The sequence below is a fragment of the Mchenga conophoros genome, linkage group LG3 (assembly GCF_057382185.1).
Source record: "Mchenga conophoros isolate Kocher_MC1m ecotype Shallow Benthic linkage group LG3, M_conophoros_male_GT1.1, whole genome shotgun sequence".
Taxonomy (NCBI): domain Eukaryota; kingdom Metazoa; phylum Chordata; class Actinopteri; order Cichliformes; family Cichlidae; genus Mchenga; species Mchenga conophoros.
The window spans coordinates 40,016,253-40,029,454 of record NC_140528.1 but is presented as its reverse complement, the minus strand read 5'-3'; the positions used below and the strand labels follow the sequence as shown (position 1 = coordinate 40,029,454).

At 38.8% G+C, this 13,202-nt stretch overlaps 1 protein-coding gene across 2 annotated transcripts; it reads left to right on the top strand.

The window, feature by feature from the left end:
- The first annotated feature begins 1,189 nt into the window (after nucleotides 1-1,189).
- LOC146578609 (Fc receptor-like protein 4) lies at nucleotides 1,190-8,403 on the top strand. Of its 2 annotated transcripts, XM_085268981.1 has the most exons (9): nucleotides 1,190-1,296; nucleotides 2,032-2,067; nucleotides 2,177-2,313; nucleotides 4,123-4,128; nucleotides 6,308-6,425; nucleotides 6,505-6,750; nucleotides 6,837-7,040; nucleotides 7,179-7,299; nucleotides 8,358-8,403. In XM_085268981.1, the coding sequence occupies exons 1-8, from the start codon at nucleotides 1,266-1,268 to the stop codon at nucleotides 7,280-7,282; spliced, it is 882 nt and encodes a 293-aa protein (XP_085125107.1). In that variant the 5' UTR covers nucleotides 1,190-1,265; the 3' UTR covers nucleotides 7,283-7,299; nucleotides 8,358-8,403. The 2 variants fall into 2 exon arrangements, with proteins under 2 accessions (XP_085125107.1, XP_085125106.1); XM_085268980.1 differs by lacking the exon at nucleotides 8,358-8,403 and having other exon boundaries at nucleotides 7,179-7,768.
- Nucleotides 8,404-13,202: the final 4,799 nt, after the last annotated feature.

Sequence of the window (13,202 nt, the reverse complement as noted above, 5' to 3'; positions counted from 1 at the left end):
GCCATCACAAGTGTGTGAAAAGGTGTGTGAATGGGTGGATGACTGGATGTGTAAAGCTCTTTGGGCTAGCCCCCTGGCAAGTTGCTGTTTGGCTAGTTTGGCTAGTCAGCCTGGGGAGACCAAAAGATACACAACAAGAGGAACATCAAAACAGCTAAGGGGACGAGACACAGACATAACAAAAAATCATACAGATAGAACAGAATACGACACATAAACAAGGGAGCTTGGACGAAACTTTAAACAAAACCTAACTAAGACATACTAATAATACGCTTGAACTTAACATTACGAGGAATCAAAAAATACAAAATACACTCAAAATGCAGACCCAGCCCCCTGACATTCACAAAAACCCAAGGCGACTGTGAAATGCAGCAACAAACAAGAAACCTTGCCTACCACAGACCAAACTCTTTCACTTGAGCGAAATTATTGTTGCCACCTCATGTACCACCTTATGCATGCACTTTCTTTTCAAGAGAAAAGACCACTGAGCTGTCTAGTGGCACTGGTTTTAGAGATATGCATAATTCAATTCATTTTTATTTATATACACAATATATATAGTGTGTTGTTAGTTGCCTCAAGTACAACAGTACAAAGAAAACAGAGACTATCCCAACAGCCTTATGACACCTTATGAGCAAGCAGTTTGGTAACAGTGGAAAAGAAAAACTCCCTTTTGACAGGAAGAAACCTCCAGCAGAATCAGGTTCAGGGAGGGCAGCCTGATTGGTTGGGGTGAGATTAAAAAAAACATGGTGTGGAAGAGAGTAAGAGATAAATAGTAAATGATGATTAAATAAAGAGGTGAATAAACATGAAAGAAGGAGAAACACAGACTAAGTCTGTTGCAGTAACTAAGGAAGAATTCAGACTCACCTGAACCAACCATAATCATGGGTTTTATCAAAAGGGGAAGTTTTAAGTGTATTCTTAAAAGTAGCGAGGGTGTTTGTCTCCCAGATCTAAACTGGGAGCAGTGCATGAATGTACATGAATTTATGAATCAAGAAGTACTGAATTATATTTATATTTTCTCTTAATTGTATTCTTTATAACTTTCCACAAAGAAAAGAAGTCAGTCCCACACCAGTGCCCCACAAATGAACCAATAGAGGAAGGTCCACTACATGGAAAGAAAATAGTTCTCACCTCTGTGTTTGAACCAACAGAAAAGCTGGTGCTCAGAGGAAGAGGGCGGGCTTTACTTGGTGTCAGTGACAGAAATGAAAAAAAAGCTCAAATGAGTGAGAAGGACGATGAAGGAAACATCTGTGCTGTGTCTGCTCTGTAAGTAGAATCTCTGTGTTTGTTTGAATTCTTGTACTTTGACTGTCTGCTCTCCTGATAACTGATGATGGAGGAGAAGACATGAAAAACAAATCAGGCTGAATTCAAGTTCAAACACCACGAGGACCAACTGCAGGTCTGAACTGACTCTTTATCTTTGCTCAGGAGTCGAGGAAACACAGCAGGCAGTGAAAAGATCAAATCATTCACTCATTATATCAACACAGCTGCACAGTGGACACATGACTTTACTGTGTTATTTAAATGTAGTGGAGAGTTTGTATATAATCACACTGTAATTTTTGGACATAATTATAATGATCACTTTAATAGCTGTTTTTTATATAAAAAGCATGATGAGTTCAAACTATGGATACATTTATGTCACTAACAAATATAAAATAAAAGCTTGAATGCTATTAAATGATAATAAAAAGGAAAGGTTACTAAATCATATCTAACAGCACAGGTGTCACAGAGATGTAGTGGTTAGCATCCGTGTAGGTTTCCTCTCACAGTTCAAAGACATGTTTGGTTAACTGGTGATTGTAAACTGACTGTAGGTGTGAATGTTAGTCTTTTGTTGTCCAAACTGTACTTGAAAGATGTTTCTGACATCTAATAGAAAATGAGCAGATATATAAGAGAGAGACGTGTTTGTGTGTTTGTCAGCTGTTTGTGTGGAGTTGTTCTTTATGTTCACCTCAAATCAACCTGAGTGTCATTTCTCTTTAGTTCTGATCTCACTGCTGAGCTGCACAACAAACCAAGGTCAGTAACCTTCTTCTGTCACAGTTTAAACCTGAGAAATGCTCACTGATATGACCTGATTGGGTTGATGGATTAACAGATCATCAGGTTTTCATTGTAACCCTCACAGCTCGTCTGACTGTGAGTCCCAGCAGCTCTCAGTTCCTTAAAGGAGACTTTGTGTCTCTGAGCTGTGAGGAGGACGACAGCTCTGCTGGATGGACTCTGAGGAGAAACACAAGCAAACAACACAGGACTCAGTGTGGAGTTGAGTGGGGAACAACAGTTGGTTCAGCGAATTGTTCTTGTAACATCACCGATACCTACAAATCAGACAGTGGAGTTTACTGGTGTGGAAATTGTTCCAAGTCTAGGCTCTGGCTAGAATGCCCTATAACATAGAGTTGACCTTTAGCCACCACAGTGTTGTCTTTGCAGCGTGCTTAGGGTCATTCTCGTGTTGGAATATTTTCTCTTACTGCACTGTTAGCCAGCAACCAGTTTATCTCAGACTTTAACTAAAATTAATTTGAAACTAAATAAAAAGATAATAAAACCAACTACTAACTATCAATCCTCCTATCCTTTTGAGCTAGAGGCAGGGTACACCCTGGACAGGTCGCCAGTCTGTCTGATTTAGAGCTTTCAATTAACCTATCCCCAACAAGTGCATGTTTTTAAACTTCCACACAGGAAGACCACAGTCGGACGGTGGAATTGAACTTAGAATCTGCCTGCTGTGAGGTAACAGTGCTAAACATCCTGCCACTAACCCTCAAATGCAGTGTGTATTATGGCAATTTAACAAACATAACTTGTTTAAATAAATCTGCTCCTGTTGCTGCTTTATTGGGGCATGGGTGCTTTCTTTTACACAAAACTGTAGCGTTTCACGCAGCAGATCACAACAATTTTATTGATTATCTTAAAAATGGATGGGAAATGGAAAACACTGTGTATCCTTTGTATCATTTCATCAACTACAGCTTACAGTAACTGTGATGTAACAGTTTAACTTTAGGTTTTTGTGTTCATTTTGCAAGGTGTGAAATGTGGTTAAGAGTTGGGCATGCTCAAAGACTGCAGAGTTGGTTTCAAGTCTGAGACAAACATTTCTGTGTGTCATTCAGCCTTAGCTTTACCTTAAAAAAGCTCCGTGATTTGCATCTCAGCTGGTTCCCAGTAAAGTCTGAACTGGGACTGTGTGTGATGCAGAGAGGTGGAGATTGGAGGTCTTGATTGAACTACAAAGCTTGTAATCATGTTTCCTGTTGTTTGAACTGTGTGTGTTTGTGTTCAGACTTTAAACCAGAGCCAGACGTTGTCTACTCTTCACTGAAGTAGTCCACCAGTCCAACCACTGACATCCAGCTGCTGGTCTCTAACTGGTCCCCCCAGCACCTCAGACCGGAGGACATCAACAGATATTTATATGTTTTATGTCTTTTGTCTCTATCTAAATATGTATTTTACAGTAAAATCAACAATAAGAAAATAAGTATGTTTATATATTTGCGGTCATCACCATTTCCACTTATATTTATTTTATCTTTTTTGTCTTTTTGTATAAACAAAGTTCTCGATTGTTTTCCTCGTGTGGTTCTGTGGGTTTCACCAAGGTGTCAGATGGAACATTTGAGTTGTTCCTGTCTGATTGTGGTTAACTGCTACACTCCTCTCTTCAGTGGGGAAAACAAACAGAAAACATTAGACCACAACCACAGACTTAAAGCAATAGGAACATCGTTCAGTGGTTTAAAACTGCAATGGGAATATCTGTAAAGTATCTGTGAGATGTAGATTCTTCTTTAACACTTTGTTTGCTGCTTAAAACACTGGAAAGTTTGGAGTCACTGTGTCTGACCTTGTTCTCAAAAAATTATTTAAGTGTTTTAGTACGGTTGAGTATTGGAACTCAATGATGCCTCTATGGAGACTAACTTTATGTATAGTGAATTAAAAAACAAAAACATCTGAATTTTTGTCACTCAGAAAAAACAAAACTGAAGAAATATCATTGCGAGGCATTTAAAGTCCAACATCTCCCTCTAGTGGCCACATATAAACATGTGTGAGGATGGTGTTAATGTAAAATGTGAATCATAGTGTTCCAGTCAGTCATCAGTGTGTCTCTGCACAGCTGTAATTAAAATGTGTTCAGAGGGCCTCAGTGTCTGAATGGTTCCAGTTCAGCTCCATAACAGCAGCGTCCCTGGTTTGATTCCTGTGTTTCAGCTCATATCTGCCTCTCTCACTGAGGGGGACGTAACTACATGGACATGGATTTGTTCTTCAACCAAACTACAGATCACTGAGAGCAGAGGACATTAGATGATTATATTTTATTATATCTTTTTTTTCCCTTTGTGAACTGATAAATATCCAATTACACATATAAGGAAATCCAAATTAAAATACTTTATAACAGTGTGTACATTTATTAGTTTTGCCTTTTCATTTACATTCATGGTGGACGAGACAGGTTTTTTAAAAATTTTATATTTTAAAAATATACTTTTACACATGATAGGCTATTACCCACCACATTAAAAACCAATAGAAAGCTGGTGCTCAGAGGAAGAGGGCGGGCTTTACTTGGTGTCAGTGACAGAAATGAAAAAAAGCTCAAATGAGTGAGAAGGACGATGAAGGAAACATCTGTGCTGTGTCTGCTCTGTAAGTAGAATCTCTGTGTTTGTTTGAATTCTTGTACTTTGACTGTCTGCTCTCCTGATAACTGATGATGGAGGAGAAGACATGAAAAACAAATCAGGCTGAATTATTGTCTAAAGGCAAAGAAAGATGCCCAACGGATTTACTTTACCAAATGGACCATCCAAGCCTTGCCTTATTGGTCTATTTGATTCACCTTTGCTTTTATTTTATTTCTTTTTTTATCTTCACTTGCTAAACACGGGACAGACTTGACTGGAGAAAATAACAGGAAGAAAGAAAGAGGGAAAGAAAAACAGCGGGGAAGAGGAACGGTGATAAAGGGCAAAAAAACAAAAACCTACAAAACAAACAGACAACAGGTTCCTTCATGTAATGATCTGCTAGAGGGTGTGGGGAGCCACAGCCCCGTAGAAGAAAAGTCTTCAGTTAAAGAGTTGATGTTGTGGCATTTTTGACATTAAGACATTTTTGTTGATTGATGAAGATTATTGATCATCATTAATGATGAAGATTTATTTTTCTTAAGTAGGCAGTGAACACAAGGAATGTTTTTTTCATTTAATTGATCAACTTAAATAGTTTGGGCTAGTATGAATGTCTATGGTGACGTGTTTATCAGCAGGAAACGTTGGAAAACATAAAATACAGTTCAAAGTTGAAAGATTTATGTCCTGCTTCACATTTTGCAAAGCTGTCAAGCAGGCCAGATGGTCACAGTTTGAGGACCTGTGCCAGAAGCACCTGCTGACAGCTGGGATAAGCTCAAACTCTCTCTCTGCCTCAAGTCAGGTAGAATGGATAAAGAGATCTTCAACCAAATATTTTTAAACTTGTTGCTGGCTTTACATTGAAAATGAGCAGATATTTCAGAGAAATGAGTTTGTGTGTTTGTTGCCTCCCTAAGATGATGACCAGAGGGGTAACTGGTTTCCTGTTCAACAACATGTGGTGCTGTGATAAAGAATAGAAAAAGGGACACGCGTTGAGCTGATGTCAGCTTCACAACAGGAAGGTTTATTCTGCCTCTGTGCCCCAAAACGCTACTCGATACCACTGTGCGTAATGCGTAATGTAGGATAGCACTTTAAATGACAGGTACAAAAATACAATCACAACAAAAACCAAAACCTTTGGGGGGGGGGGGGGGGGGGTGTTTTCCCCAGTTTATTTCTGATACCAGATTTTACTAGAGAGCTATTTTCAACTCTCTACATGTTTGTCAGCTGTTTGTGTGGAGTTGTTCTTTATGTTCACCTCAAATCAACCTGAGTGTCATTTCTCTTTAGTTCTGATCTCACTGCTGAGCTGCTCAACAAACCAAGGTCAGTAACCTTCTTCTGTCACAGTTTAAACCTGAGAAATGCTCACTGATATGACCTGATTGGGTTCATGTTTCACAATGTAAAGTCTAACAGATCATCAGTTTTTCATTTTAACCCTCACAGCTCGTCTGACTGTGAGTCCCAGCAGCTCTCAGATCTTTAAAGAAGATTTTGTGTCTCTGAGCTGTGAGGAGGACGACAGCTCTGCTGGATGGACTCTGAGGAGAAACACAAGCACTGAAAACAGGACGAAGTGTGATCAGTGGGGAAAATCAGCTAATTCTTCCTGTAACATCATTGTTTACCCGTCAGACAGTGGAGTTTACTGGTGTGAGTCCAGAGAGGGTCCCATCAGTAACATGGTTAACCTGACAGTCACTGGTAAGCTGAGTGTGTGGAGTTAGTGTTGATGAAGCTGTGTGTAAATGGATGAAATGCTGTAGTTTGTCTCTGTGTTGAGGTGGATCAGTGATCCTGCAGAGTCCTGTCCTCCCTGTGATGGAGGGAGATGACGTCACTCTGCTCTGTAAAACAAAGACCACTCCCTCCAACCTCCCAGCTGCTTTCTATAAAGATGGCTCCCTCATCAGGAAGCAGCCTACAGGTCACATGACCATCCAGCATGTTTCCAGGTCTGATGAAGGCCTCTACAAGTGTGACATCAGCGGTCATGGAGAGTCTCCATCCAGCTGGATCACTGTCACAGGTGACACACTCACCTGTCTGTGTTTCTGCAGCTTTCAACATTCACAATGTGACGACAACTTAATGACTGTGTTTGCTTTATTTTAGGGGAACACACCACCACACCTCCACCTACATCCACACCTCCACCTACATCCACACCTCCTACTGGTTCCACCTCCATCGCTGTTCCTCCATCACTCTCTCCTCTTGATCTCTCTGTGCTTTCATTTGTTGGATCAGTCTGTGTTGTGGTTCTACTGGTGTTACTGGTTCTGCTGGTGAGACGATGTGTTCACAGGAAACCTGAAGGTGAGACTCAGACTTCCTGATCTTTCATGTCTGAGTTTGTTTAGTAGAATAAAGTTCACATCACACTAACAACTTTCTTAAATGTAATCTCTGTTTAGATATTTAATTTATGTTATTCTTCATTTTGGATCATTTCAGCAGATCAAGAAGAAGCTGGAAAAGATGACATCATCACTCATGTCGTGTACAATATTATCAAGCTATCACATCATCCACAGCCAATCAGACCAAGCAGATTCTGATACTCAACTGCTGAGTGGTTAGATTTGCTTTTCATTGAATTTTTGTGAATCTTTATATTGTGGGAACTAGGAATGAAAATATTGTACAAACAAGAAACATGAAAATGTGCATCATCAGAATAATGATGAACACATTTTCTCTTCAAACATTTCAGACTGAGTTTAGTATGATCTTGATCTTCATGAAGATCGTTCTGTCTCTGATAAGATGGATTATCAGGACATTACAGAGCATGTGAGGGATGGCATGAGTGCTTGAGGCAACTGTTGGTGTGATTTGGTGCTGTGTAAATAAAATTGAATTGATCAGCAATGTATAAATGTGGATTGTAATAGTAAAACATTACATTTAAATAAGTGTGGTCACATGTGTGTTTAACTCTGTACTTACTGAGTGTTGTTCACTGTGAGCTGGACTGTGTGTTTGTGGTCTGTGGTTAACTGAAGCTAACAGCTCTGCAGTCGTCCAGCATCCTGTTTCTGATAGAAAGAAAACACTTCAGCTGCAGGTGGTTCAACACAGAGCTGCTCATTTAAACACAGAAAGGAACATGGAGATATCATCTGGAAAAGCAGTTCAATAAACTCTAAAAACAGACCATCAGTTCATTCAAAGTGAATGTTAATTACATCAGGAACTTATCCCAATGTTGTTCACTGCTTTTATTTAAAAATTACCCTTTGGCTTTTCATTTTCATGTGACTCCAACATTTAAATTTTTTTTCAGGCCTCATTCTAAATCTGAAATAATCTGTTATTTTCTGAGACTTGACATGTTGAAAAATTAGATTTTAGTTTAACTACAGTCTGAAGTCTGAAGCTGATGAGTCTGCAGGGTGTTGTGGTTGGTCTAATAATAGTGTTCATGCTGTGAGAACATGTTTGCTTTCTGCTCTGTGGTGAAGTGTGTCAGTCTGCATTAGAAGAAGATGCAGCTCTGTGGTCAGTCTGTGTTTCACAGCAGAGGTGTGAAAATGAGAAAACTGTAAAAAGCTGCTGTGGTTTATTAAAATAATCTCTTCATGAAGCTGCATAAAAAATCATCTGCAGTAATTTAAATGTTTTATTCTGCAGAGCGTGAACCAGCTGAAGACGTCAGTTATGGATAAACAAAGAGGCCCAGGTACAGCTGCTCTTTATCTTTGACTGTGGCCAGAGACAAGCTAGCTGCTCACCCTGTTTACAGCCATCATGCTAAGCTAGGCTAACCAAACCACACCATGAATCAACTCACAACTCAGGCATATGAAGGATAAACCACTTCAAGCTGCACAGAGCTGAGCAGGACAGAAACAGACTTAAAACATTTGATGGAAATCTGTGTGACAAAGTGGTTACCATGAAGTCCTTTACTTAACCATACTGATGATTTATTTTCTTGTTATTTTACAGTCACCCATAATGCTTTAATTTAGACATTGCTGGTGTAACTTTGCTTAACACACACTATCCCGGGTTTGTTTGTGGTAGCAGTAGTTACATCCATTACATCCATGCGTATGTTTTTTAAAGCAAACACTACTAATCATTTGAATTTTCTTCTGTTTTCAGGCAAATGTCCGGTTAAATTATGTGTCTTTATTTTGTTTTGGTTATACTTACCATGTTTGTCCATGTTTTTTATTCAGGTCCTATATTTAAGACAGGTATATGGGAAGGGCCGCCCCAGTACTTCCTGTTTATGTAGGGTCATGAGGTCAATGATTGCATCATTGGGTTAGGGCAGGGGTCGGCAACCTGCGGCTCCGGAGCCTCATGCGGCTCTTTAGTCCTTATAGTCCTCCGTGTGGTTTGGGAAAATAAATTAAAAGTATTTAGCTGGAGTGTATTTTATTTATGTTAGTTCTTTTTTAACTTGTAGTTCTAAATTGGAAGATTATTGTGATATGGAAATATAAAAATAAAATTATATTCTATTATTTTTTCATCGCTCAAAATAAGCGTCACACTCGCAGAAGCCGGTGTACCCGCCGAAACGCCGTGCATTTATCGAGACTTTCGACCCCAGGTAGGCCAATTATGGATCTTCGGATCCACATTATGTCAGCAGCTGTTCTCCTCCGTGAACTATGTTAAAAACAAACACCGCTCACACCTCACAGATGACAGCTTACAGTCCTGCGTAAAGATGAAAGTGACTTCGTACAGCCTGCAAGTCGTAAATCGTACAGATCTGCAGACGCTGAGGTCTGAGGTTCAGGAGCAGAAATCCCATTGTAAACATGCCACGGCAGACCTGACAATGTTTGCATGAACAGGCTTTTCAGCATCTCTTTATTGACCACTTTTCACACACGGTTGCTGTACACATACAGCTGGTGTTAAAGCTCACAGCTCGACACACACCAACACAACAGCATGAATAGCACAGATGTTAAGGCGGCAAAGCATGATTACGGGTGCCGCTAAGGTGTGTCCGCCTCCCCTGCAGCCCCGCCACACACATTAACCAGGTAAAATACATATTTAGGCAGAATTTTGCAAATATCTATTTTTCATCTTTTAGCAGCATAGTGCTTTTTTCCAGTTATTTTTTAAAAGTCAGGTCAACTCTACACTTCATCCTGCAGCATCTGGACTCCCCAGGAACCTACGCCAGGATCCTGTTTGTGGACTTCAGCTCTGCCTTCAACACCATCCTTCCAGACCATCTCCGAGGCAAGCTTTCCCAGATGAATGTGCCTGATCCCATCTGCCGGTGGATCACTGACTTCCTGACGGACAGGAAGCAGCATGTGAGGCTGGGAAAGAATGTCTGGGACTCCTGGACCATCAGCACCGTATTTATAATAATAAAAAAAAGACAGATTCTATTTTTTAGATTTAGGGACCACTTTATTAAAGTCTTTATTAAAGTGATTTCTGTCAGTTTACAAAATAAACCTTTATATTGCCTTAAAATTATCCCTTAAATAAAGTCAGTAAGCAGTTTTCTGACAAACTTGAACAGTTCACTGGATTTTAAGTGACTCAATTTGACTCTCAGACACAATTGTGTTTGTTTATGTAATTACTGTAAAAAAAAAACAACTATTGTTTATATTCACATTCACATTAAGCATGTAACATATATTTTAAATCTCTGCTCTCAGCATGTTGTACAGGAATTAGAATTAAATTTTATTTTCAATCATAATACCAATTTTATCTGGATCCATAGGCTGTTACTTTGTTACTTTGCCCCTGCAGATGTGCAATAGTTCCATATATGGAACAAACAGTGGAGATAGGAATGTGGTTGCTAAGGTGTTGTAGGGTGTGTTGTGTAAAACAGGCTGATACACTGGAATACAGGTTAGTTTGGTCTGTGGCTGCTTGGTAGAGAGGTAGCTTTACCCACAGAGATTTAACTTTTTTATTTTATCTTTAGATTAATGAACAATTGACTTTTGTAAAACCTTTTGAGTGTAATTAAACAGCAGGTTTCTTTTTACCACTGAAAAAACAGACCTCACACCTTTTTTTTTAATCTTTCAATGGATAAACATTCAATCCTGATGATCAGAGGAGTCTTCAAGTGATCCCTGCAAAACAGTAAGTCTTAAAAACACTTTTGTTTCTAAGTAATCTGATCTGTGACTTACAACAAGTCTGCAGCAGACAGACGAGCTCTCTGCAGATTATTTGCTGCTGCCTGTCTCTACATGTTTACTATGTGGGTGTTTCTGCTGCTTCTTTGTCCTCACTGTAAACAGATGTAGGGGAGACCGGGGATAGTTGTAACATTTTTGACATTTCTGTCTGTAAATTGGAGCTCTTTTAAGGTAGTGGATTCAAAATGTAATGCTAAGTATTTACATGTCTCGGCTATTAAATAGTGCAGCTATTTTCTCTGCAGCACAATTACCCATTGCATGGTATGGCCTCAAACACAAAGAGTGAAATGTTACAATTAACCCCATAGTCTGGGTTAGTTGTAACATATCCTGGGGTGAAATGTAACACAATGAAATAAGGGTACTAACAAAATATTAACATGTAATCTTTGTTTATTCAACACATGAATGCACTTAGAGCCATTTATGCAACTATGTGTGTGTGTGACAGAATGCAGAAATCTAACTTTTGAACATATTCCAACCCCCCAAAAAAGACAAATTATGGAATTTTCTGCAAATGAATATTTCATTAATTTTGGTTGGTCTTCCTTGAGTTTGGCCTCATTGGCTCAGTGGGCATTATAACCTACAACTCTTGCACCAATTTTGAACATAACAAGGAAGCTGAAAAAATGTAGTTGTTCACCAGCATCGCAATTCCATTACTTTTTATCATGGCTTACCTTGGTGTGGTTCGCAAAGTGCTTCAGAAAGATGAGGAAATCTGTTTCTTGCACCCATCCTGATTTATTTCCACTACCAGTACTTCCTACTGGTCCATCTCTGACACAGTGGTCTGCATAATGTATGTGTGGGAACACAAACAGTGGGGGAATTGTGTTGCCAATGGCCTTAACCGCATATACAAAAGCGACCAGTGAACCTCTCTCTGCTGATGTCGTTGCCCCAACTTGTTTAATATAAGTTAAAGTAATAGTGTGGTAAGTTGTAACATCTGCATTATTGTTACAACTAACCCAGACTGTTGCTGTTACAACTGACCCAGACTCCTATAGCCATGAACTAGCTAACATTACAGCCAACGGCTAAAACACTAGCACTAAAGACCTGCGCAGAATATATCCCCATAGACATACAAATAACATAATTTAAGTTTGATGAGTTTAACTGAAAAGCAGATAATGCTATTAAACATTGAAATAAAGTAGAAAAACTTACTTTTTGGCATACAAATTACTTTTTTTCATGTTAAATTATCTGTGTTTGACTAAATGTGCTGATTTTTCACATGTGATAGCAGAACTGAGTTGGGCATGCACAGGATGAGTCACATCATTTGAAACTTAGCCCTGATTGGAGAAATTGGAAGTGTTACAACTGACCCACGTTACAACTATCCCCGGTCACCCCTACTGAGAGACTCCTGCACTGATGTTTCATAGGAAAGTCCAAACAGCCTCACTGGTTCTTCATAAAGAACAAAGATTTGCTCTCTGTGGCTCCAACACAACTTAAAGACAATCAAAGGTGGAGAAAGTTCTCCAGATCAGCTGTGGTTTTATGTTTTATGGAGGCTACAGCTAAATGCTGCCTCCTCCATGGTACAATATACATTTTTATACAGTGACGTCATTTTGACCTTTGTGTTTTCATCTCTTTTCTCATGATGAACATGTTTCTGATAATCCTCCAGTGAGATTATGATTCTTGTTTTGTGTTTATGGTCTCTTTAAGAGTGAGTTTCTGTGTTTTAGTTTAGTTTATTAGAGTTGGTTCAGTTTTTGTCTTGTCGAGAATAACTTTACTGACTTGTGAATCATGATTCACAAGCCCAACTGACTCATTCACTGACTCACCCCTGTTACTGTTAGCAAACTAATTTCATTAGTAGAAATATATCTAGTTTATAATTAAAATTGTGAGAAAAAAACAACAGCCAGTTTATTAACTAAAACATTTCTACTCTGGACTGGAAGAAAAAACCCTGAGTAGAAAGCTCACATCAAGATATAAGACTTCATCGTCTTATAGTCTGACTGACGCAGTATAACATAATATAAAATATTAATCTAATAAACCTTGTTTATCACCTGATAATAAAAGCACACAGACTCAATAATGGTGAAATTGTTCGACTTATTTTAAGTTTCAGTAAAATTATTTGTTTCACACATTTCAGTGTCTGAATATATAATTTGTAATAAAGTGTATTATAAAGCAACAACTATCATCACTGATAACCAGTGTTGGGTAAGTTACTTTAAAATAGTAACTTAGTTACATTACTAGTTACTTCTCTCAAAAGTAACTCAGTTACTTCAAGTTACTCGTTACTTTCAAAGTAACTAGTTACTAGGGA

Bases quoted from the DNA above. Each gene is read 5' to 3' on its own strand.
- LOC146578609 (XM_085268981.1), top strand. From the start codon at position 1,266: ATGAAGGAAACATCTGTGCTGTGTCTGCTCT. The intron at 1,297-2,031 runs GTAAGTAGAATC...ATTTCTCTTTAG, and splicing joins ATCTGTGCTGTGTCTGCTCT to TTCTGATCTCACTGCTGAGC. The intron at 2,068-2,176 runs GTCAGTAACCTT...TAACCCTCACAG, and splicing joins GAGCTGCACAACAAACCAAG to CTCGTCTGACTGTGAGTCCC.